The sequence below is a fragment of the Caenorhabditis elegans genome, chromosome I (assembly GCF_000002985.6).
Source record: "Caenorhabditis elegans chromosome I".
Taxonomy (NCBI): domain Eukaryota; kingdom Metazoa; phylum Nematoda; class Chromadorea; order Rhabditida; family Rhabditidae; genus Caenorhabditis; species Caenorhabditis elegans.
The window spans coordinates 3774546-3798367 of record NC_003279.8 but is presented as its reverse complement, the minus strand read 5'-3'; the positions used below and the strand labels follow the sequence as shown (position 1 = coordinate 3798367).

Sequence of the window (23822 nt, the reverse complement as noted above, 5' to 3'; positions counted from 1 at the left end):
AATCTACCGCCAGACACGCCCACAAAATGGTTCATAGCCCCGCCTATTTTAGGGGCGGGGTCTTTGTTGTACGGTTTTTTGTACAAAAATTGTAGGAAAATGAAATTTTGCACCGGTTTTTTGGATTCTAAAACTGTCAAGAAAACTATTGAATTTCTTGTTTTTCCGCCAATACCTAATGAGACCCTGCGTTTGGTGGCGGGGCTTCGACTTGTGACTCAAAAATAGGGAAAATATATTCTTATTCTTCTCACTAACCGCTTATAACCTAAAAATAAAAAGATTTTTCTAATTTTTCAGGGCAACTGAGCGACAAAAATGTCTGGAAAAGTGGTATGTTCTTCGAAATTTGAATATTGCGTGATTCACGACTATGTGCCTTTAGAATTGAATTTTTTCAGGTTAGACCATCCGCAGCACTGCTGGAAGTCTTTAAATCATGGCAAGGCGGTGCGATTCGAGTTCAGCGAAACGAGAAGCTGAAAACAAGACTTGACGTAATTCTGGACCGCCCGGAAAAGAATAATTGTTTGTCTGGAGAAATGATGAAGCAGTTTGGAGAGCACACTGAGGCAAGTTTTTGAATTTGCGCGTGAAATTTGATGCATTAGAGGTAGAGACCGAGCAAAACAGTGTGCGCCTTTAAGAAGTGCAGCAACCGATTTCTCCAGCACTTTTTAATACTAAATGCTTGAGTATATTACTGGAACACAAAATTCCGAGAATGCGTATTGTACAACATATTTGACGCGCAAAATATCTCATAACGAAAACTACAGTAATTCTTCAAATGCACGTGGTGTCAGGCTGTCTCATAACTGTTTGATCTACAAGAAAAGTGGGAATTTTTTACCCCAAAAAATGTGACGTCAGCACGTTCTTAACCACTAGTTGAGAAGTCTGCATCTAAATTCTCGAAATTTTCGAGATCTACGTAGATCAAACCGAAATGGGACACTCTCACACCACGTGTAAATGACATGACTACTGTAGGGCTTGTGTCGATTTACGAGCTCTTTTTACAAAATGAATTTAAATTATTTATTTATCGATTGAATAATAAATTTGAGAAAAAACTAGCAAATATTACGAGGAAACAGATGAGAATGGAATATCGATGTCTTAAAGAAATTCATTTCGAAAATCAAGTCCGTAAATCGACACAATGGCAGCAGTAGTCATTTAAAGAATTACTGTAGTTTTCGCTAAGAGATATGTTGCGCAATGCGCATTCTCAGAATTTTGTGTTCCCGTAATAGAAAAAATTTGAAACAATATGGTAAATTATTATCACGGAATTCTGGCTTCCCTCATAAATCGAAATGGCAGAGTTTGCCGAACTAGGCCATTTTGGGTCGAAGAGATTTTATGTAGATTTACGGCGCGTTGCGTGTCGCGTCGCGGCTCGTTTTTAGTTGTAAAATTGATGTATTTGCCCGTGTGGAGTACACGGCACTTTTCCACACGTTGTCCGGCAGGCGATTGTCAATGGAGCGCGAAAATTCAATGATAAAGGCCAGAACCCCGTGATTACTGTACTAATTTAATTGTCACGCATGTTTTTACGCAGGCTGAACTTGAAATTATTGTGATACCGGTTACTGTAGTTTTGCGCGAAGACCTTAAGAATCTCAGAATCAGAATCAATCTACACAGTATTTTTCAAATCATTTATTCGAATTTCTACTGATTTATGAGAGAAAAATTCTTGGGCAGATTCTCGATCGTCTTGTTATTGAACTTGTACACTTTTCTATCGAATGGACAACGGATCATCTTGTTTTGGATAATATTTCCAGCGCATTCGGTGCAAATTGTGTGGCCACACGCTGAATATGATAAGAATAATATCATTATTTTATGAGTTGCATTGGCAGACTTACGCAGAACACGAGGCACGGTCATTCCAGAATCCCCATATTGTACTGCACAAATCTCACATTCAATCGGAAGAGTTTTGAGATCGGAAATCGCCTTTTTCAGGAAGTCCGTCACACGTTTTTCCTTCTCAAGAGCCTCCTTCGTTTCCACAAAACAATCCACCATATCATCCAGCTGCACCTTCAACTTTTCGTTCTCCGATTGCAGACGCTTCACTTTCTTCATCAACTGTTGCTCTTCCCAAGGAACTTTTTTCACTGGCACCGCATCGTGTCCTACTTGCTCTGCAATCCTCTTGCTTCTGCAATCCTCTTGCTTCATTTTTTTGAAAAATCTGATTCCGTTTTAACATCACGTATTTACACGGCTTTACACGGCCTCTCTCAATTTCATTTATTTAAAAATTCCTTTTTTTTTAATTTTACACGCTCTCACGGGAAGATCAAAAATTATTAAATTTAAATTACACAATTATATTGGAATATTCGAAGGTACAACTATTACTGGAACAAAAACTTTCGAGAATGCGTATTGCGCGACATATTTGACGCCTACTGTATTTAGCGCATGTGTAGATTTACGGGCTTGATTTTCGAAACGAATCGAAATAATTTATTTATTGAAAGAATATATTGGAACGAAGGAAAATGGAATATCGCTGTCGCTACTCGGAAAAAAATTCATTTCGAAAATCAGCCCCGTAAATCGACACAAGCGCTATTTACAGTAGGCAAATAAATTTTCGCTAAATTTTATAAATTTTCACAATATAGTGGGTTACTGTACTTTAAAACACACATGTTTTTGCGCAGTCGTATTTGAAATTATTTTTTTCGTTGCGAGACCGTAGTAAAAATGCCTGAAATATCACTTTTCAGCTATTTTCCGATGATCAAAACGCAATTATCGTTGTTTCGGGAGTTGGAAAATCGTTCTGCTCGGGTGCTGATTTGGGTCTTATCAAAGATGTAATGAAATTCCAATTTTTAAATTCCAACTTTCAAATGTTTAAATTTCAGATTTCGGACCAAAAGCTTGGCGTCCAAATGTTCGAGTACATGTCATCAATTCTTTCACTTCTCCACTCATCACCAGCTATTTCAATTGCGAAAATCCATGGCCACGCACTCGGCGGAGCCACCGAAATTTGCTCGTCGACCGACATTCGAATTGCTCATTCTGGCTCGAAAATCGCATTTTTTCAATCGAAAATGGGAATTGTTCCGTCGTGGGGAGGTGCCGAATATATGGAGGGAATTATGGGTAGAGGACGAGCATTAGCTGCAATGGGACGGGCAAATGTTATGTCAGCTGAGGAAGCAAAGGATCAAGGATATGTGGATTATGTGTACAAAAGTGAAGATGAAGCTGAGGTACGGAACTGTGACGTCATTTGTCGCCTAGAAATCCCATAAAATCGAGGTGCATTCGCGCTCCACTGGCAAATGAAAAGGCTCCGCCTCTAAACGTTGGGTCTCGTTAGGTATTCGAACATTTTCAATTATTCTCGTCTTTTCTTAAAATTAATTTCCGTTTCTTCCATTATTATGAAAAACATGTTTAAAACGGAAAAAGTATGCAAGAAAAAAGTCAATACCTAACGAGACCCAACGTTTGGGGGCGGAGCATTTTTACCTCGCCGTGGAGCGCCATTGCTATAATACATTGAAATATGTTTTCAGAACTTCATCAACCAAGTGGCTAGCGCTGGTTTGAAAGTGACAAGAGCCCAGAAAGCTATGCTGAACGCTGTAAAAATAGGAAAAACGGAGCAAAAACAAGTGCTGGAAGCCGTCTGGAACGGGGAAACTCATCGAAATGCACTTCAGAAACAACTCGAAGCGGTCGTCAAGAAATAATTTTGCTTTTTTTTGAAAGAATTTTGTATTGTATTTTAAACTATTTTTAGAGAAATGAACAATTCTGAATCCAAATATTTATTTCTCCAATACTATTAAACTTGAAAAAAAGTCTAGATGAAAATTAACAAATCTGTGAACTTTGGCATTTGTAGCGATCTCTATGACTGAGATCGTGACGAGACCCACTCAAAAAATCCCATGTGCTTTTGAAATTGCCAATTTTTAGCAAAATTACGATATTTCGGGAGCACAAAAATCTGAGAATGTGTATTGCGTAAAATATCTCGTAGCGAAAACTACAGTAAGTCTTTGAATGACTACTGTAGGGCTTGTGTCGATTTACGGGCTCGATTTTCGATATTAAATAATTTATTTTCCCTAGATTTTCTCAAATTTTTTTTCTCAAATTTGTTATTCAGTCGATAAATATAGAGCTCGTGAATCGACACAAGCGCTACAGTAATCATTCAAAGAATTACTGTAGTTTTCGCTACGAGATATTTTGCACGTCAAATATGTTGTGCAGTACGCATTTTCAGAATTTTTTGTTCCCATAATATCTATATTTTTCTCAATAACGTTGTTCAAATATCCTACTCAATGTAAATGTTTTTCATTCAATTTGATTCCATTCTCGACTTAACGACTCTTAACCCATTTCTTTTCGTCTTCAGAACCCTATTTACAAATTTGATTGCTTTAGGAGATATTTTTGTAAAACAGATATAGAAAAAAGTGACGTAAGAATTTGTTTAATGTTTTTTCGCGGCGCAATCTAGAATCTTCATCCAAGCTTCATCGAAAGTTTCCCAAAGTTCAAAACTTTAAAGAAAAATAAGTGGACTGCAGGCTTCTTCAATTTAGACAATTAAATATTTTCCCTTCAAGACGAATTACTTTCTCGAAATTTTCTACCAATAATCCATGCCAGACAGGCGCGAAAAATGGACCGGTATCGCTGCTGTTGCATTTAGAGGCGAACATCATCATGCCGAAAGTCGAATTTATCCCTCTCTTTTCTCTGTCTCCCTTTCTTATTCCCCTCACAGCTTTCACCCTCATCTGATGACACAACCGCAGAAGAAAGACCGGTATCCGCCTCTCCGATGACGCACGCGGACAGCGGAGATCGTCTTCTGACTGCAGCAAATCGACTGCTTGATTTCTTATATTTATTTCGTCTTGATCTATTATTTTGATCTACTCCTGTTGGTTTTGTCTTGTCTTCGGCGGTCAAATTTGGGTTTCGTGAGCGAACCACAAGATGTTTTAAAGTTTCCTCGTATTTCTTTTCTGTGATTTTCAATTTTTTTTTTCGAAATTTCAGAGCGTGTTCACATTTAAAGCAGTTGTAAAATGAAAACAAAAGTTTGCAGAAATTATTAATTCATTAATTTTCTTGTTTTTTGTGATTTTGTCTATTTAATAACGGCATTTTTCAAAATTAAAATTAATTTTTAAATTTAATTTAAATTCCTTGTCTAAACTTCACCATGACGAAAAAATGCACACAATCTGCATTTCCGGGTTACTGTAGTCATTTTTTCTTCTCAACTTTTTGTTTTAATTTTCTCCAATAATTCCTTCATTTTAGTTCATCTTTCTCATTTTTCTGTACCGGGCCACCTGCCAATAATTATTTCCGGATAAATACTGTGTAGCCTGTGTAGTCTGTAGTTTGTAGCCCACTATAAAACAGTGCGAGTCAGTCTTTCTTCCTTTCTTCCTTCCCTCGATTAAATCTCCTCTGCATTTTTATCTCACTCTCTTAATTTTTATTGTTTCTTTCTAATAATCGCCAAAATACTCTAATTTATTAATTTTCAGAAATGGCATGGGACTGTGTGGAGCGGCGTGCGGCGTCGCTGTTCCGACAGCTCGGATTCCTGATCTGTGACCATCCGCTTCCATTTTTCGTCTTCCCGCTACTCTTCACCGCCGCAATGGGAGTCGGACTTCTCCACCTGAATCCACTCTCCGACGCCGTTTACCTCTTCACACCACTCGGCGCTCAGAGCAAGATGGAACGAATGTCGATTCATGAGAAATGGCCACTCACCGACAATAATTATATTCCGGGACGAGCTGTGACGCAAAGTCGAGAAATTCAAGTCACAGCGCTTGCTCGCAACGATTCGAATATTCTTGATCCAAAATTTGCGAACGCAGTCTATCAACTCGACAAATATATTCAAACAAGAGTTCGTGTCCTTCACAATGGCCACTATTACAGCTACAAAAACCTGTGCCTACAGTATAAAAGTTAGTATTGCTCGAGAGTGTCATCATTTCCGGAAAAATTTCCTAATTTTCATATTTTTCAGATGGCGGTTGCCCTTCTAACAAGCATGTACATATTCTTTCCGACCTACACAATCATGGCTTCAATATTACTTACCCCTATTTTCGATTCGGATCAGAGTATGTTCAGATATTTTTTTTTCCAATTTTTGTTCGTATTTTCCAGAGGAGGATATATCGGAAGCAGTCTCGGAGGCGTCACTGTAATGAAAGGAGAAAATGAGACAGATATCCTTGCATCAGCGAAAGCCTGGTTCATGATCTATCATCTGAAGTTTCACCCAGAAGAAATGAGCTATATTTCGGGAGAATGGGAGCTAGAACTCGGCAGAATGCTCACCCAGTATCCAGAAGATCCATACATCTCTATCACCTACTTCCACTCTCAAACTCTAGCAGATGAGCTTAAGAGAAATGCGGATACACTGATTCCTCGCTTCATAATCTCCATCACCCTTCTCATCGTTTTCTCAACACTTTGCTCGCTGAGCTTCATCGACGGATCGTTCTCAATCGATTGGGTTCTCTCTAAACCGATTCTTTCCATTCTCGGAGTGGTCAGTGCTGGAATCGCTATTCTCACTGGCGTCGGATTCTTGTCATTGATGGGAATGCCATACAATGACATTGTTGGTGTCATGCCATTCCTCGTGCTCGCTGTTGGAGTTGATAATATGTTTTTGATGGTAGCAGCTGTGAGACGAACGTCTAGAACGCATACAGTGCACGAACGAATGGGAGAATGTTTGGCAGATGCTGCAGTTTCGATTCTTATCACGTCTAGCACAGGTAGCCCTAATTGAAATTGAATATTTATTCACAATCTTAATATTTTTTCAGATGTTCTTTCCTTTGGAGTCGGCGCCATCACAACTATTCCAGCCGTTCAAATATTCTGTGTATACACTGGAGTCGCAATTTTCTTTGCATTTATATATCAGGTGCTTATAATACCAAGATTCGATTTTTGTTCCGAAAATACAGTACCCGGTCTCGACACATTTCGTCAAAAAACTCATTTAAACCATTAGAAAATAGCAGAATTAATGAATAAAATCACAAAAATTTGAAAAAAAAATGAAAAAAGTTATCTTTAAAGAAGTGCATGTTTTTGAATTTGAAGACAAAAATTGTCGTGGTGAGACCTGGCACCAAATTCGCAAAATTTCGCGTCCGGGTAATATTTCCACGTGGCGAATTTCTGCTAACACACAAAAATCGTTTTTTTCAGGACCAAAATTTTGCGTCTCAATAATAATCGCTGTTTTCAGATCACATTCTTTGCCGCATGCCTAGCACTGGCTATGAAACACGAAGCATCCGGCCGAAATTCCCTCTTTCTCATCGAAGCTGTATCTGCCGAAAAGAAGACATCCCTGAGCACATTCCAACGATTATTCAATCTCGGAAGTGTGCCCGATCATTCTGCATCACACGATGTCAAACAACCACTGACCTCTCGTTTCTTCGGAGAATGGTATGCTCCAGTTCTGATGCATCCTGTGGTTCGTGGAATTGCAATGGTTTGGTTTGTGATCTATCTGCTCGGCGCCAGCTATGGATGCTCTCGTATCAAGGAAGGATTGGAGCCAGTTAATTTATTGGTTGAGGACTCGTATGCTATTCCACATTATCGACTTTTAGAGAAATATTTTTGGAAATACGGACAACAAGTGCAAATTGTGATAAATAATGCTCCCGATCTTAGAAATCATACATCTCGTGATCGAGTTCATGCAATGGTGCTTGACTTTGCGACAAGTAAGCATGCGATTGGAATGGAATCTGTGCAGTTTTGGTTATTCGAAATGGAGAGATATTATCAAAAAGAGTTGGAAGTTCAAATTATTGATTCCTCATTTTATGGCCTTCTTCACCATTTCCTAGCTTCCAAAACCAATAATCCATTGGCAGAGGATATCTACTGGGGACCAATGCCTGATGATGATAATGGAACGATGGTCAAAAGCTTCCGGTTTATTCTAGGAATGAAGGATTTAGTGACAACAATGGACCAAACCGACGCTACAATGTCATTTAGAGAGGTCGCTGCTCGATGGCCGGAGTTCAATGTGACCACTTTTATGCCAATATGGATGTTCACTGATCAGTACATTATAATTATTCCGAACACTGTTCAAAACATTATTATTGCACTTTTGGTGATGATCGTCATTGCCGTTCTCTTCATTCCACAGCCAATGTGCTCACTTTGGGTGGCTCTCGCTTGTGCTTCCATCGATTTTGGAGTGATTGGATACATGACGCTATGGGGAGTGAATCTGGATGCTATATCAATGATCACAATTATCATGTCAATTGGGTTCTCCGTCGATTATTCTGCACACATTGCATATGGCTATGTCGTATCCAGAGAAGATACAGCAGCTGGTAGAGTGAAAGAAGCACTATCAGCTCTTGGATGGCCACTGTCTCAGGGAGCTATGTCTACAATTATCGCGGTTTCAGTTCTTGCCGATATTCCAGCATATATGATAGTTACTTTTTTCAAAACGGTAATTCTTTTCAATTTTTTTATTCTTTAACTTTTCTATTTTCAGGTCGTTCTCTCAATTTCTCTCGGTCTTCTCCATGGTCTTGTTTTCCTTCCAGTATTGCTCTCAATATTCGTACGTGGATGTTGCATAATCCCTAGCTCACCGCATGGTCATCCCAGCGCTCAAAAAATCGAAAAGGTTTGATCTGAAATTATCACTACATTCTCATTTTCCCATATTTCAGCAAATCAGGATCGCCGCTATCTCGTCTAGTCCACTCGATTTGCGAACCGTTGCTCCGCTCCGCGCCTCGTCACCAATCAGCTTCCCGCATAGGCTTGAGTACACCGATGAATCTCCAACTGTACACAACAGATCAAAGAATTCTATTAAATCCGAGCACCTAGACTAGTCTTTCTTCCAATGACTCTCATTAACTAATTGAATACGTGTATTTGTAGAATATTGTGAATGTTCTACGTTGTTTTTAAATATATGTGAATGAATATCTTAATTGAAATTTTAAATATTATTAACTCTCGAAACATTATCAGTGAGTCTAGAATGGGAAGGAGACATTTTTAGAACAAATCGGTCAAAAATAAGAAAACGGATAATTGGATATTTAAGCCAACAGCCACCTATTTCTCAGTGCTACAAATTTTTACCAAAAGCTGAGGATTAATATGCGTTTCTTGAAATTAAACTTTAATATTTTTCAAGTAGCGAATAAAATCACAATGAAAACCTAAACTAATAGTAAGCGACAGAATTTTTAAGATTTACAATCGGAAACTCAAAATCAACTTTCCCGTTCTGATGTTTCACTTTTGACCATAAGTTTTCAAATAAAAACTTAAACTAGACGTATTGTATTTTAGAATATTATTTGCATTTCGTTTGTTCGTTGGTAAGTCACTGTTAACTTTCATAACAAGTTTATGAACAGAGAAAATCAACAATTTACTTATTCTCCTCAGCGGCCTCTCTGGCTCTCTTCTCACGCTTTCCACGGTATTTCTTGTCAGCACGCTCCTTGCGGAGAAGTCTGAAGATCTCGACCTTGCGTTCGGCGTCGGTAACTTGGCGTGGCTCGTCGAAGGTGATGGTGTGGGAAAGTGGAAGGACATCTCCGCGAAGTTGGGCGGCAACCTTGAGCTCCTCAGCCTTAAAAATCAATATTCATATTATGCAGGAATTATTTAACAAACTGTTATCGACTAAGTTCAAAAATACTTTCAAACTTAATTAAATGCAAAAAAAAACTTACAGAGCTGTCTCCCTTCTTTGGTGCGCTAGCCTTCTTCGGGAAGAGGATAAGCTTGGCTTTGTACTCCTTGAGACGATCGGCGTTGGCCTAAAATATTGTATACATTTAATTTTCATGCAAAATAATTTATTACATACCTTAAGTCCCTCGGCGGTCTTGTTGGTTCTTCTCACATCAACGGCGATTCCGATGGTGCGGGCCTGAGCCTGGGAGATTCCGGCGGCCTTGAGCTCTTGAAGAGAGAAACCACGTCCAAGACGAGTCTTGGTGTTGTATCTCTTCTGTGGGCAACGGACGACAGATCTGAAATGAAACTATATTTAATGAAAAGACTAATTCTATCTAACCTGAGAAGTCCAGCAACTGGGCGAGGAGCGATTTCGACAGCCTTAGCTTGACGGTTCTGTCTTCTGCGGAGTTTGCGAGCTGGCTGGTCGAACCAGGTCTTTATGCGCTTGTGCCAGTGCTTGCGGAAATGGGCATTGCCCAACATTTGGTTTCCACGTGGAGCCATTGTACCCTGAAAAAAAGAAGTAAAATTGCGATTTTAGTTCAAACTAATGAAAATTGCGATAGAAATACAGAAAATAACTCAATAACAACGCAAAATTGCGAAAAAAAGCTTAAATAGATATTTTTAAAACAATTTCCGGGAGAAAATTTAAAAAATCAGCATATTGAATCAAAAAAGAAAAGAAAAAATTCAGAAAAATTCTATGGGTTTCTTCTTCACAGTGTTACAACGTTGAATACTCAGCCAACGAATTGGCTGCGGCAGCCAAGCGCTGCGAGACCTGCCTGTGTACTTGTGTCGATTTACGCAGGAACAAAATGTGTGCCTAATTTGTTTCGCAGTCTATAAAATTGAATATTTCCATTTAAAATAGTTAAATCAATAAGAAAGTGGTATTTTCAGTGAACTTAACTTTTCTGAAAATAATTTTTAATATGGTACATAACTTCAAACTACTTTATCATCTCTAAAAACTAGAAAGTGGAATTAATTTAATTCAAAAAATTACTGAAATTATTTGCTTTTGAATTTTAGATTAAAAAAAGTTAAATAAATAAATTTATTAATACAAAGATATTACTGGGAATTATACATTCGAGAATATAGACAAAACGAAAAGAAAAAGAAGTGCATTTATTTGGTCCATAGAGAGATCTTTGATTACTTTCCATGTGTTTTATCGTAGGAATCTTTATTCTTGTAAGCTCCAACATATCCAGTATTTTCTGTTGTATCCGCACGTCCTGATTTTCCTTTTCCTGAAATTACATATTTCTTTCGTGAATTCATTTTCTACAAATACCTTTTCCTTCGGCATCGAATCTTTCTTTATGGGCTCCAGTATACTTTGTGTGATCGGTGAGACGGCTGTAAACGCCGGCCGCATTGGCCTTCGCCGCACCTCCAACACTCGGCGCTTCCAATTTGGCCAATTTCTCTGTGATTGCGTCCAGTTCGTCCTGAATCGGCTTCTTACTTTGTCTCGCGCGATCCTCGGCGACAAATGCCAGCACTTTCTTCGTTTCGTCGAAAGTGGCCTTCTTTTTAGGTCTATAATAAATTTTTTAGTTAATTCGATGCAGACAGTAAAGTTCAACCCACCCAGTAACTTTGCTGAAAGCGATTCCGGTCATTGTCCCGGTGATGGCTTTGTTGTCGAGGACACCAGCATCCTTAAGCCACTTGTCGAAGTTCTTTCCAGTCATTTCGGTGGCGGTAGCAGCTCCGAATTTGGTGAACGCGTCCCATCTAGAAAATTAAAAGGTTTTGATGCGAAATTCTAACTCGAAACTGTGTGAAAAACAATGTTTTGTTAATTTTTTTCTGGTTACCAAAATTGAAATCGGTAAACTACTGGACTTCTTGCAAAGTTTATAATTTAAAATCCAAATAATTTACCTTTTCTTCACATCAGCATCATCCCAGTTGAATCCAGCAGCAGCGGCCATGATTTTCTGAAAAATAAAAGGTGTTTGTATAGTGAAAATAGGAATAACGACCGGAAAAGAATGAGCACTCGATGGCAACCATGGAAACATGGAAATATTCAAAGAGAGTTGAGAAAACTGCGTGAGAGGAGAGCATAAATCAAAAATAGGTGGAGCTCTATCGAGCATAAGAGAATTAAGAGAATCACGTGGCGGCAATATCTGCACTCGATTTCTGACTTTGTTTAGCAATTTGAGGAAGAAGAAGTATAAAAGCCCATGTGTCGGAAGGAATTGGCAGAAGCTGAGTGTGGAGTAGAAAGAGCACAATGGGGCGAGAGCCAAGATTATTATCTATTCATTCTTCGCGCAACGCCAACGTTGTTCCCTAATTGCGCCGTCCGTCAGTTGAAAAGCATAACGAGCCAAAGAGATTCGGACGGTGATTAGTGAAGTTTTGAACTAGCAGGAAACGGGTGAGAAAGTGAAGAGAGATAGGGCAAACGGCGTTCTTTAATGAAATGAGAAAAAAACTTCTCTCTTCCTCTTTTCAATCGCGTATTTCGACCTCTCTTACACCGGATAAATCATCAGTAGGACATGCTCTTTGTGGCTGAGAAATACATAAAAAGAAAAGAGTATTGCGAAATTCTCGAAATATAACTTTTCACGGAAACTCTCACTGCGCAAATTGCGAAATTGAGTGGCGCCGATGGGAATTCATGAATGCAATATGAACTGTTTTGTTTTGAAAACTTTTTTCAAAACATTTGAGAACTGAAGTAAACGGAAAAAGGACAGAAATGGGTGGAGCTTTCACTAATTGTTTGGGTGCGGAATCTGTTATTGATGGCGTTCTTTATTAGGCAATTAACGCAGTTTCCAATATTCCATTCTTTGAGAATGATAAATTATTAGTTGAAAGGAAATGTATAAAAAAGAGAAAGCTATAGCTTTTAGGTTTAGGTCTTACTGAGAAGAGAGAATTAAACTATTTTGTTTCCCATACATAAAACGGGCTGGATGAAAAATTCAAATCTCAAAAGAGGCGCCTTGTCCCTCCATCTTTTTCTTGTTTCTCTCGTCACCTGCCACTCCTCCTATGTGTGCATGAGAGTGCGCAGGAAGATAGTAAAACAAGACAACAAACATCGGAGGGAGTGGGGGGTAAAATTTGAAAATGAAATAAAATAACAGAGAGGTAGGAGTATGAGACGAGTTGGTGATGCAGCAAGAGGCATACGGACAGAATTCGCTGGGTTTACTGACTGGAGAGAGAGACGAAATGGGAACTAGATTAGCGACGGTCACGCCTGCGTCTCCACGATCTCTATCCATAATTGACAGCCTCCCTGTTTTGGACGTCTTCTTTCTCGCGCAGAAGCAGCAGTCAACTCGAAACTTGATATCTACATTGTGTGTGTGCTTTTGGAAGAAATAGGGGATTTGAACTCTGCTGTACAACTAAGGATCTACACATGTACGGAATACGTTAATGAACTCGTTTTGGGCAACGGAAAAACGTAGAGTTTGAATATTTTTCTGATTCAAACTAAATTTAATAAATATTTGTGTATACTTTTTTTTAATAAATGAGAAAGAATGATGGCGTCCAAAAACTTGGGGATTTTTCGTGGAAACGTCATGAGGATCCCTATGTTTTCAGTTTAAAAGAGTGTTGCTTCTGAAAAAAAATCTCTAAAAATTCTTGGAAAAACTCTGAAAAAATCCTAGAAAAAATCTGAAAATCCTAGAAGTGCGAAAAAACTAAGAAAATTAAGAAAACACATTCAATTTCGCAAGTTTTTATCGTTTCAGAATAATTAACAGTAAAAAACTTGAAAATTGTGAAATTAAAGCGATTTTTATGGAGAAAATAGCGTTTTGGCCAAAATTTTGGATGAAAAAATGTCAAAAACAAAAACATTATCCTACTGTACGCATTCAAGACGCACATCGTTTCAAACGCGGGTTTCACAGCGCTCGCCAGATTACTGTAGAAATTTTAACCATCAAGCCTAGATTTTCTTACGGCAACACGAGTTTGAAGAAAAAAAGTTGAAAAAAGTCAATATTTCTCCCAAACAAAAAACCGAGTAAGAAGGGTGTGTCAACATGTGAAAATTTGATAAGCGAGAAAAGCACGGCGAACTGATGAACACAGAAAATTCGAAGCCTCTACGACGACCGAGAAAACAAGAAAAAACGTAGTATAACGGAGATGACGGCCTGGAATGTAATGCAAAAAAAGAGAGCGATGGAATCGTAAAAAAGACATGCACATTATGTAGGCACGCATTTTGAATTCCGGCTCAGCACAAAATTGAGGCTTTACTCTTTTTTTGGTGAGCACTTGTGTTCAGTTTCAGATGGAAAAAACAAGAAATTGTGAATAAAACTAGTTCATCGAAGGTCTCTTGCTTGGCGTAGAATTGTTCATTACTCCTTCTCTTCCTGAAATATACTACAATAAAATCTGGAAAAAAGAGCTGCACAAAAACTTACAGGTTCTCCTTGAGCGGAAGCAGCAGCAGGAGCTCCTCCAGGAGCCGGGCCCATCGTCGAAGATTTTCCTTCGGCAGAAGTTGCTCCCTTTTTCTTTCCACCACATTGAACGAGCAGAGTGCTTCCAGAGAAGAAGAGGACGAAGAGGAGCGTCAAAAGTGAATACATCTCGTGTTGGTCAAGACTGTTCTTCGAGTTTAAACGAACCGAAAACTGATTGATAGAACTGGCCAGTGGTGTGTTGGAGATGGTGTCCGTGAACTACTTAATTTTTTCGGTTTCACGAATTATTTGAAAATCTTCTATTAATTTTTTAAATAAAATTTAATTATAGTCCTATTTTTCCAAAATAAAGTTGTCACGGAAATAGTGATTTTTTCAAGTTTTCTTAAATTTATTACCCAGCCGCAAAATTTTGCGCTAAAAATACGGTACCCGGTCTCGACACGACAAACACTTGTTCAAAGCGAAAAGGCATGCGCCTTTAAATATTTAGTACTGTAATTTCAAATTCTCGATGCTTCTGATTTTTTCTGATTTTTCATAGTTTCATTCAAGTTTTTCTTTAAAATGTAAAAAAAAAATATTTCTATTGAAAAACTATGAAAATTCCAAAGCAACGAAATTTTGAAATTACAATACTCTTTTAATCCGCACACCTTCTTGCATTAACCAAAGTTGTGTGCGCCTTTAAACGGTACAGTAACCAATTTCTTCTTTTCTGAAAGCAACTTCCAATAACTGATCCACATTTCCTCTTTTTTAGCGAAATGTCGTGGAATTGTTTGTAGCGGGAGACTGAAAGTCACTAATCTGAAATCTAGAATCATTTTTCAAATTGTGATCAAAATCTTACAATTTCAACAACGAAAAAAGTGAGAACAAAATACTTTACAGAAAGAAAAACAATTCAAACAGGCAAAAAACAATCAATCAGATTCTTCCTTTTTAACATCTTCTCCTTCTGCGAGCTCTTCTTCCGTAATCTCTCGCTCCTTCATCACAACATATTCACGAGTCGAGAATCCAAACTTGAGCATGTCCTTCTCTTGTAGTTCAATGTACCTTTGAGGCTCGATCTTTTTCTCGTTCAGAAACGTCCCATTTCCACTTCCCAAATCAATAATGTACGGCATAATTCGACGAGCTTTAGTTCCATCGTCTCGGGTGAATGGCATCGATCTGAAAGGGAGAAATCTACATTTTTATTCAAAACTAATCTCTGAACTCACCTGAATTGTAGAACTGCATGCTGTTTGCTACAGCTCGGGTGATCCACTGGAATATCTGCAATCTTGTGATCTCTTCCGATGAGATATGCAGACTGTCGATGAATATAAAGAACCTGAAGTGACTCTTCTCCTTTGAATGGGTACAGTCTCCACCTGGCATTCGGTTTTTTCGCTTCCGGAGGCTCATTATACTTGATAACGACACCTCGAAATGTGTTCGTGTCCTCTGTCAAGGCTCCTGATGTCCCCAGATTCACTTTCTCTTTCTCCTTCGCCGGCTCCTCTGGCTTTCCCCAATTCTCTTCTTTCTTTTCCAATCCATACTGCTTTCCGTCTTCTCGAACTGGATCCGGCCTTCTGAAGTTATCACGCCGATCTCTGTCGCCACGATCATCTCGATGATCTCGTCTATCATCTCTCCGATTGTCTCTACGATCATCCCGTCGGCCACCTCTATCATCACGTCGACGTCTTGGCGAGTCACTAAAGGATTACATTTTTGAGTAAAATAATTTTATGTTAAACTCACTTATCACTAAACTGTTCTTCCTTCACTTCTCTTTTAATTTTTGGACTGTCATCTCTTCTGGTATCACGTCGGGTTTGGCGATCTCTCGAGCGCGATCGAGAGCGGCGTCTTCTTTCTAAAACGTTTTAAAAATAAAAATTATTATTTTAACAGAAAATCAAACCTGGCGATCGATCTCTGTGACGTCTATCTCGCGGGCTATCTCTTCCCATCGTTTTCGTGTGTTTTATTCTGAAAAGTGATAATATTGTTGGAAGTTGAGTTTTTAGAAGCTTTACACGAAGACAAGCCAAAATCACATAAAATCTAACAATAAAGCTTATTAAAAATAATGTATTAGTATAAAAATAATGACAAAAAAGTTTTTAATTCATGAGAAAAACAAACACATTCGAAAATAGAATAAAAATTGAAACTTGAAATTCGGCGACGACACTCCATTATTCCACATGCGCGTGTTGTTTATCGTAAATGCACACCACCTCATTTGCGCGGTTATTTGAATGAGGGTTTTCCTGTGAAGGCTACGGCAGATCGTAAATAACAACAAAAGAGCTACGAATCCTCATTCTGGAACTGAAAACAAATATGGGGACGAAAAAGTGTTTAATCCATGACACGCACACCATTCTTTCAGCCTCATTTCGTCCTGCAAAACATTAAAGAGTGTGCTCCACGAGCCGGAGAGACGCAGATGGGCATGAGAAGAAGTCGATAAGAAAGGAGGGTGCCGTGCTCCCTCAACGTCGTCTGCTCCATCGCCGAATTTGTGCTCTTTCGTCGAGAGAGCTCTTCACTTTGAACATGGCTGCACAGTTTTACGAAAGGAACACAAGGTTCGTTTTTTTTAATTCTTGTAAAATTTAATTTAAATTTTTTGCGAATATTATCTACTAATGAAGAAAAAATTTAGTATTCATATTAGTATTTCATAATAAAAACCAAATTTCAGCGGGATGAATGCAGATAGATTCATGACTCGGCTCACAGATGAGTCAACAGTTAATACTATGCAAAGACACTATTGGACAGCTCGCCAGTTTATTCGGACTAAATTGGGCAAAAAGGTAAGAAGTTGTAGATGGGTCCCAACACGCAAAACTAATTTTTTCTTCCATATATTTTTCGCATGCGCCTTTGTATACTGTAGAAAATTTTTTTTTCTTCAATTTTGGCGTCAAAAATACGGTACCTGGTCTCGAAAAGACAAATTTTTGGTACAGTAATTCCAAATTTTCGTTGCTGCAAAATTTTTATCGAATTTTTTCATAGTTAAAAAATATTATTTAAATTATTTTAACAGTGGAATTTTGATCGATTTTTCATTGTTAAAGTTTTTTTAAAATTAAAACATATTTTTTACAATTAAAAATCGATTAAAATTCTACAGCAACTTGAGTCTGAAGTTACAGCAATCTTTAAAGGCGCACATCAGTTTTCATTGAAAAACAAATTGTCATGTCGAGACCGGGTACCGTATTCTCTACGCAAAAAAATTCGTGTACAATTTTTTTACTAAATATATGCATTCCGAGCGGCGAGAGAGTACTGTAGGGTGAATTACATCAAATTTGACGCGCAAGTTTCTTATATTTCAGGAAGACGAGCACCTTGAGGCCAGCGACAATGAACTTGATACGTGCCTGAATCTTTATCGATCAGTTCACGGAACTTCATTCCAGCTTCTGAATAATGTGGATAATTATGCAAATTTTCTTCTTGGTGGGATTGAAACTATTTTATATATTTAGAGTAATCAAATTTCAGATGAAACTTTGGTTCAGAACGTGCTTGGAAAATATCTAAAAGAAAAAGGAAAGATAGACAAAACTGAAGCCGTCGGGCGAATTCTAATAGCCGTCGGAAGATCACTTTTATTCTCTAGTCATCGATTGAATGCAGCACGGATTGGCGTGTCCACGTAAGTCGATGGGTCCCGCCACAAAAATTGTTAATTTTATATTAATTTCAAAGTTTTCTAATTTCAGATTTTACAACAAACTAAGCGTATTCGTGGAACGTGCAATTGGTGACTGCTCACAAACGATTGAAGCCGTGCAAATGTGTAGAACAGAGTATCGTGGAAGTCTTTTATGGATGAAGAAAACTAGTGAAGAGCTGGATCCAGAAGTTGACGGGTCGATGGAAAAGTTCAGAGAGGCACAGACGACGGTGAAATCGAATAAAGAACGGCTGGATAGGTTGAAGACGGACACTTTGCAGAAGGTACGTGTGAAGAAAATTGACTTTGAATTTATATTTTTCTTGACCATCAAGATAACAAATCTTGAATGACTTTTAGATTTTACTTTGAAAATTTGGGACATTTACAAAAAAGTGCTGACACATTGCGGCTTACTATTAGAGAAAATCTTTGAGCAACTTTTCAAAACATTCAATTAAAAATAAAACAATTTTTAGAAAGAATAAATATTTCTCTACATTTCGATATAAGTTTCCAAAACAAAACTTTGCCACAATGGTGAGAAAAATGGAGTTTATGAATTTACCAAACAAATGGGCCACACATCTCTCTGGTCTAATTTGAAGTCTTCCAAAAAGTTTGTGAGCTACTGATTTACCGAATTTCTATCTATTTTTAATTCTTCTCTAAAGACCAAACTTCAGCTCGTACTAAAACATAATTGAAAATGTCACGAAAGCTAATCTCCACCAAAAGATTTACTAAAAATATAATTTTTTAAAGATATTTGGCATATGTATATATAAGCCCATGCAATCTACCTTGTCACATCACATTTTACGTGAGAACATAAATGAGGAAATGGGATGCTCAATGTGCAAAACCTTACAGCCTAAATTCTCTAAAGACTGCTCTTATTTCGGCTGTCTTTGGTTTTGATTAAAAATTGTCAACTGAGCACATAATTTTATGTTTCTATTATTTGGAAAATATTTACTTATACATATCTTCAGAATGAAAAAAGGAACTATAGACAGCATAAAAAATATATTTTTCCAGGTGGACCTACTATCTGCTTCGCGATCCAATCTACTCTCCTATGTTCTGACCCATTACCAAAATGAGCTCTACGAATATTATTCAAAAACTTCCAGAGCTTTCGAGACATTGGCTGAAAACATCAATTGCTATAACAATTACGATTTTGAGATTCTGAGTGTAAGTTTTTATTCAAAAGAATAATTTAATGAAATGTAGCTGAATCCGTTCAAATAAATCTCTCTCACTTCAAAATTCATAAATATTTAAGCACCTGGCCACCGGAACAAAACCCGAAAGAGAGCGTAAATCAGAAAAAGAGGAAAGTGCAAAAACGAGTCAACCAAGAGGAAACGAAGAAGAACTCAAAAACCTTTTATTTGGAAGAGAAAGCCCACAATTTGGTGAAGAAGAAGTTCAAGATGAATCCCGTTCTCAATGTGATAGTCCTTTAATAGAAGATGTTGATGATGAAAGAAGGAAAACTGGAGATCTGTTAGATTTAGAATCAGCTGCTTCAATTGCATTTCCAATTGGTCCACTTGCCACTTTATTTGATACTTCCTCTTTCGTCCCACCAATTCTTCCACCGCCTAAACCAAATGCAGTGTCCGATGACATTTTATCCCTTTTCGATGGGAATAAGGCAAATAGCTCTGGCAAGGAGGCTTCTGCAACTACTATGGTAAGGACTCAAAGTTTATAATGTAAACCCATGGCTTGTGTAACTTGTCTGAAAGTTAGCACGTTTAGATTAAAAATATAAAAAAGGAAATGAAAACAAAACCCCCATGTACTGATTTTATAGGTAATCTAGCAGAGGATCCATAAGCAAATTTTTTACCAAAATTTTTATAAAGATTTGCACCATTTTTTTGTATTTTTAAGTTTTCAATACAACAGCACACGCGGTGTCAGAATGTCCCATGTCGGTTTGATCTACAAAAAATGCGGGAATTTTTCGACCAGAAAAATGTGACGTCAGCACGGTCTTAACCATGCGAAATCAGTTGAGAAGTCTGAATTCCCGCGAGTCTCGTAGTTTAAACCGGCATGGGACACTCTGACACCACGTGGCACATGTTAGACAATCGTTGGGCAAAACTTTGTTCGAGCTTTCCCAAGGTTCGGCAAAGTTTTATTTGCAGACAAACTGCCGTGACACTTATCAAAAAACTTTTAATGAGCATTTTTGCAGGACTGGCAATCTCTTATCGATGGATTCGACAGAGAGAATGAGGATAACTTGTTGTGAATGTTCTATGTGTAAAATCGAAAAATAAATGTTTTCAAACTATATTTTTCTTGGTTGTTTTACATCTGATCATTTGAAGCTTTTTTTCTAATTTCCCATAGATTTCGAGTTTCCCATCGAATTTTATTGAGAAACCACCCCTTCCCGCCAACAGTGTTAGAGTTTCCTGTTGTGAATCATTTTTTCGAGAATCGCAATGAGGATTCTGAAACTTCTAGTGGTGTTCCTTATATTTAACGTGGTTGGAGCATATTCTGCCCTTCGACATAAGAATTCAGGTGCACGGAATCGGTGGATGGTATGAATTTCAACTTGTTTCGAAATGGCAAACTTCTCCCTTCTTTAGAGTGCATTTTCTGATTTTTTTTTCGAAAACACAAATTTGCTGCAACTTTTGTAGATCAAAAATAAGTTGCTCCGTGGCCGTCAAAAATTGACGGCCTAGTTTTTCTAAATTTTATTTTATATCACATATGTTCTAAAGCATACAGAAATCTTTAGTATTCAGAGTGTTTGCTGTTAAAAAAATTAGAAAAAAAAACGAAATCTCAAAAACGCATATAATTTTGGCCGACACAGTATATACAATTGTTTAAAAATTGCACGTTTCAAGAATTAAGTTATTTTCTTATTCCTCGGCTACAAAAAATCAGTAAAAACACCAAAACTTTCTTTCAATTTTAGCGAGACGACGAAAATGCCCAAGGTCTCATGGGTGGCTCAATTGGAATGGTTATCAAGAAACCAGTAAGTGGTCCCGCAGCGAAGAACGGTGGGAAATCATAATTTTGGACTTTAATGAAGATTTATGAGCATTTTATTATATACATTCAACTTCAATGCAACATATGACGGACTAGTTTTCCAGATGGGTTTCTAGGCAGTTCTTCCACAAAAATGACGTCATCCAGTTGTTTATAGGATGCCAAGTTGTCTGGTAAAGGGTGAACTTGAAAAAGAAAAAAAAGTTACAAAAAGCTACCTTTCACAATTTTAAAAATGTCTGCTTTTGAATCCGGGTTTCCAATAATTTTTGCAGTTAATTTTTCTTGATTCTGAAATTGGTATTTATTGTGTTGTTTTGAATCCGACGAAATCATAAATGAGGCGGAAATGAAATTTAGTAAAATTTCCCAAACAAATTTTTTAAATGAAAGTTTATCAAGAACTAATCAGTTATACGAGAGGCGATGGCCGACCGTTTTATTTTTGGGTATCGGCTTTGGCTGACTCTTCTGTTGTTGAAATGTGTGTTTCAAAGACAATAATGCTGAAGTAACAAATCAGAATAAATTGAATAAGAATTTTGAAAAATTATAATAATGTATTTAAACATCAACGGCTCTCCGCTCTTAAGTAAAAAATCAAGATTGTAAACGTAGGGAAAGAGCATTTGTCAAAAGTGTTCAAATACCTCTTCTAGGAACAGTGCGTATCTTCGCTACATATAAAAGAATCGGATCATGTCCGTGTTGCGGAATTTCTTGTCACTTTCCTAATGTACAGCATTTGACTCGCAAATTTACCTGATACACGGCACAATCCAAGACACCCTCCACTTTCCGGATCACGTCTTCAACTTCATTTGGATTAACTTGCCATCCACGAATTTTCATCATTTCCTTGGATCTTCCCACAATCATTAGCTCAATTGTCTTGAAGCTCAAGCATCCCAGGTCGCCTAAATTTGAAAAATTGAATTAATTTCTTTATTTCACGAACCAGTCTCCATGAATCCTTCTTCCATAGCTGTGGCAGATTTCACAAAAATCTCATTATTTTCAGGATTGATCTTAAGCTCGACGAAAGGGAATGGCCATCCAACAGTCTTTCCAGAAGCTTTTCCTTTTCCAGTACTGCACAGGAGTACACCACATTCAGATGTTCCGTACACTGAACATGAAATTTGTGTGAATGTATACTTAAGGCAGGTCATGTCAAATGGGACAGCCTGCCTTGTGCCTACCCTGTTAAATTTCCAAACATCGTTCAAAAAGATCGCCAAATTACAAAAAAAAAAGACCGAAGGCAGGCAGGCATAAATACGTGCATACCTTGTATGGTAGCTAACATGTACGTCCTTCCATTTAAAAGTGTGTAATTTGGTCTCGAAACGCTTCACATCAAATAGCCAAAAATTTACAATTTACCGGTGCCCCGTTCAAATTCACGTTGATCGTGGCTCACCGAAAAATATGCTCACACCTTTAAGTTCAAGTGCAACATTTTCTCCTAATGAAAAAACTTACATTGTAACTAAACTTACATTGTATCAAATTCTCGAGCTCCGGTAATCTTTCCGCAACCTTTGCAAAATTCTCCGGAGGACTTGCAGCAGCGCCAACATATATGGTTTTCAATGCGGAAAGGTCGTAACTGGACACTAATGGATGATTAGCGAAGAAATTGAGAACGGGTGGAACCAGAAACAACACTGAGACTTTGTAATTTTGGCAATTTGCCAAGAACTCATGCTCATTCCATCGTTCGTTTATCAAAACAGTACATCCAGAAAATATCATGGAGAGTATTGTAATTAGGCCACCCGCATGGAAGAATGGAAGAACTCCATAGCAAATGTCATCAGTTGAAGGAGAGAAGAATCGAGGATCTGATCTAATTGCCTTGATTTGATCGATTTGGGAGCATAGAATTCTTTGAGTATACTCGAATTGTTTAGGTGGACCTGTAGTTCCAGAACTAAAAAATACAATGACTCCCTGATTCTCTGGAGTTGAAGCAGTTGAAGATGGAGTTACATTTGAAGTGAATAGCTCCGATATAAGATTCACTTCTCGTTCTTCGAATTTGTCCAAATCCACATCATCACTGACAATTATGAAATTCGCAATGGATTTGGAAATGTACTCATCAATCTCATCTGAAAATTTAGTAATATTTGTATTTTAACGATTTTTCACGGAGTTTCAATTGCTCAATTCTTGCCAAAGTCATCGAGATCTAGTTTCACAGAACGATGGATATTCAACGAAGGTTCTTGAAGCCTAAGCGGAAGCCTAAGCCTAAGACTAACTGTAAGCAAAACCTCACATTTTTTATAAGATGGATTTAGTGGAATTACTGTAACTCCGGAAAGTTGCCCGGCCACAATTATTGCTAAAATATCTGGAGAATTCGTGCAGAATAGTGCAATACGGAGCGGATTTGTTGTTCTAAAAATTATACACGTTCAAAAAAAAACAACATAATTTCTCACTTTGTCTTTTGCTCATCTAGAACGTTCTTCCATTTTCCAATGTATTCGTGAAATTCTTTAAAAGAAATTTCCCTGTCTCTCCAGATCTGAAAACATGTTATTTCTTGAAGTTGGGCTCAAAAATTGAAGCTTACCAAACACGTTTTGTTCTCAAAAATAGACGTTTCTTCAAGAAATTCACGACCGAAATTTCGCATCATTCTTATTGTACAGAATGTTTCTTTCCAGAAAATAACGTAACATTTAATTGGGTCCAGTTTTCAAATTAGCCGCGGTTTGGAGGCTCAGACTACTGTATTGACATCATGTTGACATTGACAACAAACCACAAATAAAATTACACATTAAATTTTTAGAGACCCATATAAT

At 37.7% G+C, this 23822-nt stretch overlaps 10 protein-coding genes across 12 annotated transcripts; 4 read left to right on the top strand and 6 right to left on the bottom strand.

Moving 5' to 3' along the window:
- Nucleotides 1-299: 299 nt before the first annotated feature.
- C32E8.9 (Ethylmalonyl-CoA decarboxylase) lies at nucleotides 300-3812 on the top strand. Its single transcript, NM_058821.7, has 5 exons — nucleotides 300-333; nucleotides 402-572; nucleotides 2760-2849; nucleotides 2901-3254; nucleotides 3564-3812. The coding sequence occupies exons 1-5, from the start codon at nucleotides 319-321 to the stop codon at nucleotides 3738-3740; spliced, it is 807 nt and encodes a 268-aa protein (NP_491222.2). The 5' UTR covers nucleotides 300-318; the 3' UTR covers nucleotides 3741-3812.
- Nucleotides 1654-2209, bottom strand: C32E8.1 (RING-type domain-containing protein). Its single transcript, NM_058822.4, has 2 exons — nucleotides 1884-2209; nucleotides 1654-1829 (listed from the first exon to the last, which is right to left on the bottom strand). The coding sequence occupies exons 1-2, from the start codon at nucleotides 2200-2202 to the stop codon at nucleotides 1684-1686; spliced, it is 465 nt and encodes a 154-aa protein (NP_491223.1). The 5' UTR covers nucleotides 2203-2209; the 3' UTR covers nucleotides 1654-1683.
- A 1758-nt stretch (nucleotides 3813-5570) lies between the features above and the next one.
- Nucleotides 5571-9059, top strand: ptr-2 (SSD domain-containing protein). The gene is made up of 7 exons (NM_058820.5): nucleotides 5571-6005; nucleotides 6068-6164; nucleotides 6211-6833; nucleotides 6885-6985; nucleotides 7316-8560; nucleotides 8606-8740; nucleotides 8787-9059. The coding sequence occupies exons 1-7, from the start codon at nucleotides 5573-5575 to the stop codon at nucleotides 8952-8954; spliced, it is 2802 nt and encodes a 933-aa protein (NP_491221.1). The 5' UTR covers nucleotides 5571-5572; the 3' UTR covers nucleotides 8955-9059.
- A 412-nt stretch (nucleotides 9060-9471) lies between these two features.
- On the bottom strand, nucleotides 9472-10332 carry rpl-13 (Large ribosomal subunit protein eL13). Of its 2 annotated transcripts, NM_001025846.6 has the most exons (4): nucleotides 10160-10332; nucleotides 9950-10115; nucleotides 9813-9899; nucleotides 9472-9709 (listed from the first exon to the last, which is right to left on the bottom strand). In NM_001025846.6, exons 1-4 carry the CDS (start codon nucleotides 10324-10326, stop codon nucleotides 9506-9508), a joined length of 624 nt encoding a protein of 207 aa, NP_001021017.1. In that variant the 5' UTR covers nucleotides 10327-10332; the 3' UTR covers nucleotides 9472-9505. The 2 variants fall into 2 exon arrangements, 1 of the variants encoding a protein (NP_001021017.1); NR_136367.1 differs by lacking the exon at nucleotides 9813-9899 and having other exon boundaries at nucleotides 9506-9526; nucleotides 10037-10115; nucleotides 10160-10326.
- Nucleotides 10333-10871: 539 nt separating this feature from the next.
- tppp-1 (Tubulin polymerization-promoting protein homolog) lies at nucleotides 10872-11780 on the bottom strand. The gene is made up of 4 exons (NM_058818.4): nucleotides 11725-11780; nucleotides 11428-11574; nucleotides 11129-11376; nucleotides 10872-11084 (listed from the first exon to the last, which is right to left on the bottom strand). The coding sequence occupies exons 1-4, from the start codon at nucleotides 11772-11774 to the stop codon at nucleotides 10987-10989; spliced, it is 543 nt and encodes a 180-aa protein (NP_491219.1). The 5' UTR covers nucleotides 11775-11780; the 3' UTR covers nucleotides 10872-10986.
- A 2361-nt stretch (nucleotides 11781-14141) lies between these two features.
- Nucleotides 14142-14461, bottom strand: C32E8.4 (uncharacterized protein). The gene is made up of 2 exons (NM_058817.7): nucleotides 14259-14461; nucleotides 14142-14207 (listed from the first exon to the last, which is right to left on the bottom strand). Exons 1-2 carry the CDS (start codon nucleotides 14424-14426, stop codon nucleotides 14193-14195), a joined length of 183 nt encoding a protein of 60 aa, NP_491218.2. The 5' UTR covers nucleotides 14427-14461; the 3' UTR covers nucleotides 14142-14192.
- A 612-nt stretch (nucleotides 14462-15073) lies between these two features.
- On the bottom strand, nucleotides 15074-16250 carry pmlr-1 (FHA domain-containing protein). Its single transcript, NM_058816.5, has 4 exons — nucleotides 16183-16250; nucleotides 16020-16134; nucleotides 15491-15973; nucleotides 15074-15440 (listed from the first exon to the last, which is right to left on the bottom strand). Exons 1-4 carry the CDS (start codon nucleotides 16229-16231, stop codon nucleotides 15188-15190), a joined length of 900 nt encoding a protein of 299 aa, NP_491217.1. The 5' UTR covers nucleotides 16232-16250; the 3' UTR covers nucleotides 15074-15187.
- A 531-nt stretch (nucleotides 16251-16781) lies between these two features.
- On the top strand, nucleotides 16782-20279 carry ric-19 (Resistance to inhibitors of cholinesterase protein 19). Its single transcript, NM_058815.6, has 8 exons — nucleotides 16782-16855; nucleotides 16972-17086; nucleotides 17618-17741; nucleotides 17787-17940; nucleotides 18008-18245; nucleotides 19003-19161; nucleotides 19253-19666; nucleotides 20180-20279. Exons 1-8 carry the CDS (start codon nucleotides 16824-16826, stop codon nucleotides 20234-20236), a joined length of 1293 nt encoding a protein of 430 aa, NP_491216.2. The 5' UTR covers nucleotides 16782-16823; the 3' UTR covers nucleotides 20237-20279.
- A 140-nt stretch (nucleotides 20280-20419) lies between these two features.
- On the top strand, nucleotides 20420-21055 carry C32E8.13 (uncharacterized protein). The gene is made up of 2 exons (NM_001361882.3): nucleotides 20420-20534; nucleotides 20921-21055. The coding sequence occupies exons 1-2, from the start codon at nucleotides 20433-20435 to the stop codon at nucleotides 21020-21022; spliced, it is 204 nt and encodes a 67-aa protein (NP_001348665.1). The 5' UTR covers nucleotides 20420-20432; the 3' UTR covers nucleotides 21023-21055.
- Nucleotides 20900-23734, bottom strand: acs-24. 2 transcript variants are annotated; one of them, NM_170845.5, is made up of 8 exons: nucleotides 23588-23662; nucleotides 23454-23539; nucleotides 23288-23409; nucleotides 22503-23117; nucleotides 21959-22129; nucleotides 21763-21917; nucleotides 21219-21291; nucleotides 20900-21170 (listed from the first exon to the last, which is right to left on the bottom strand). In NM_170845.5, exons 1-8 carry the CDS (start codon nucleotides 23651-23653, stop codon nucleotides 21073-21075), a joined length of 1386 nt encoding a protein of 461 aa, NP_740831.1. In that variant the 5' UTR covers nucleotides 23654-23662; the 3' UTR covers nucleotides 20900-21072. The 2 variants fall into 2 exon arrangements, with proteins under 2 accessions (NP_740831.1, NP_001379756.1); NM_001393259.1 differs by having other exon boundaries at nucleotides 21060-21170; nucleotides 22203-23117; nucleotides 23588-23734.
- Between the last annotated feature and the right edge of the window lie 88 nt (nucleotides 23735-23822).

Bases quoted from the DNA above. Each gene is read 5' to 3' on its own strand.
- C32E8.9 (NM_058821.7), top strand. The intron at 573-2,759 runs GCAAGTTTTTGA...ATCACTTTTCAG, and splicing joins AGTTTGGAGAGCACACTGAG to CTATTTTCCGATGATCAAAA. The intron at 2,850-2,900 runs GTAATGAAATTC...TTTAAATTTCAG, and splicing joins ATTTGGGTCTTATCAAAGAT to ATTTCGGACCAAAAGCTTGG.
- C32E8.1 (NM_058822.4), bottom strand. From the start codon at position 2,202: ATGAAGCAAGAGGATTGCAGAAGCAAGAGGATTGCAGAGCAAGTAGGA. The intron at 1,830-1,883 runs GTAAGTCTGCCA...TATCATATTCAG, and splicing joins GACCGTGCCTCGTGTTCTGC to CGTGTGGCCACACAATTTGC.
- ptr-2 (NM_058820.5), top strand. From the start codon at position 5,573: ATGGCATGGGACTGTGTGGAGCGGCGTGCGGCGTCGCTGTTCCGACAG. The intron at 6,006-6,067 runs GTTAGTATTGCT...CATATTTTTCAG, and splicing joins CCTGTGCCTACAGTATAAAA to ATGGCGGTTGCCCTTCTAAC. The intron at 6,165-6,210 runs GTATGTTCAGAT...CGTATTTTCCAG, and splicing joins TATTTTCGATTCGGATCAGA to AGGAGGATATATCGGAAGCA.
- rpl-13 (NM_001025846.6), bottom strand. From the start codon at position 10,326: ATGGCTCCACGTGGAAACCAAATGTTGGGCAATGCCCATTTCCGCAAG. The intron at 9,900-9,949 runs GTATGTAATAAA...ACAATATTTTAG, and splicing joins AGACCGCCGAGGGACTTAAG to GCCAACGCCGATCGTCTCAA. The intron at 9,710-9,812 runs GTAAGTTTTTTT...TTGATTTTTAAG, and splicing joins CAAAGAAGGGAGACAGCTCT to GCTGAGGAGCTCAAGGTTGC.
- tppp-1 (NM_058818.4), bottom strand. From the start codon at position 11,774: ATGGCCGCTGCTGCTGGATTCAACTGGGATGATGCTGATGTGAAGAAA. The intron at 11,575-11,724 runs GTAAATTATTTG...TTAATTTTCTAG, and splicing joins GATGCTGATGTGAAGAAAAG to ATGGGACGCGTTCACCAAAT. The intron at 11,377-11,427 runs GTGGGTTGAACT...AATTTATTATAG, and splicing joins GCTTTCAGCAAAGTTACTGG to ACCTAAAAAGAAGGCCACTT.
- C32E8.4 (NM_058817.7), bottom strand. From the start codon at position 14,426: ATGTATTCACTTTTGACGCTCCTCTTCGTCCTCTTCTTCTCTGGAAGC.
- pmlr-1 (NM_058816.5), bottom strand. From the start codon at position 16,231: ATGGGAAGAGATAGCCCGCGAGATAGACGTCACAGAGATCGATCGCCA. The intron at 16,135-16,182 runs GTTTGATTTTCT...AAAACGTTTTAG, and splicing joins TCACAGAGATCGATCGCCAG to AAAGAAGACGCCGCTCTCGA. The intron at 15,974-16,019 runs GTGAGTTTAACA...GTAATCCTTTAG, and splicing joins GAAGAACAGTTTAGTGATAA to TGACTCGCCAAGACGTCGAC.
- ric-19 (NM_058815.6), top strand. From the start codon at position 16,824: ATGGCTGCACAGTTTTACGAAAGGAACACAAG. The intron at 16,856-16,971 runs GTTCGTTTTTTT...ACCAAATTTCAG, and splicing joins TTTTACGAAAGGAACACAAG to CGGGATGAATGCAGATAGAT. The intron at 17,087-17,617 runs GTAAGAAGTTGT...CTTATATTTCAG, and splicing joins GGACTAAATTGGGCAAAAAG to GAAGACGAGCACCTTGAGGC.
- C32E8.13 (NM_001361882.3), top strand. From the start codon at position 20,433: ATGAGGATTCTGAAACTTCTAGTGGTGTTCCTTATATTTAACGTGGTT. The intron at 20,535-20,920 runs GTATGAATTTCA...TTTCAATTTTAG, and splicing joins GTGCACGGAATCGGTGGATG to CGAGACGACGAAAATGCCCA.
- acs-24 (NM_170845.5), bottom strand. From the start codon at position 23,653: ATGATGCGAAATTTCGGTCGTGAATTTCTTGAAGAAACGTCTATTTTT. The intron at 23,540-23,587 runs GTAAGCTTCAAT...ACATGTTTTCAG, and splicing joins TTGAGAACAAAACGTGTTTG to ATCTGGAGAGACAGGGAAAT. The intron at 21,292-21,762 runs GTAAATTTGCGA...TACCAATTTCAG, and splicing joins TGGATTGTGCCGTGTATCAG to AATCAAGAAAAATTAACTGC.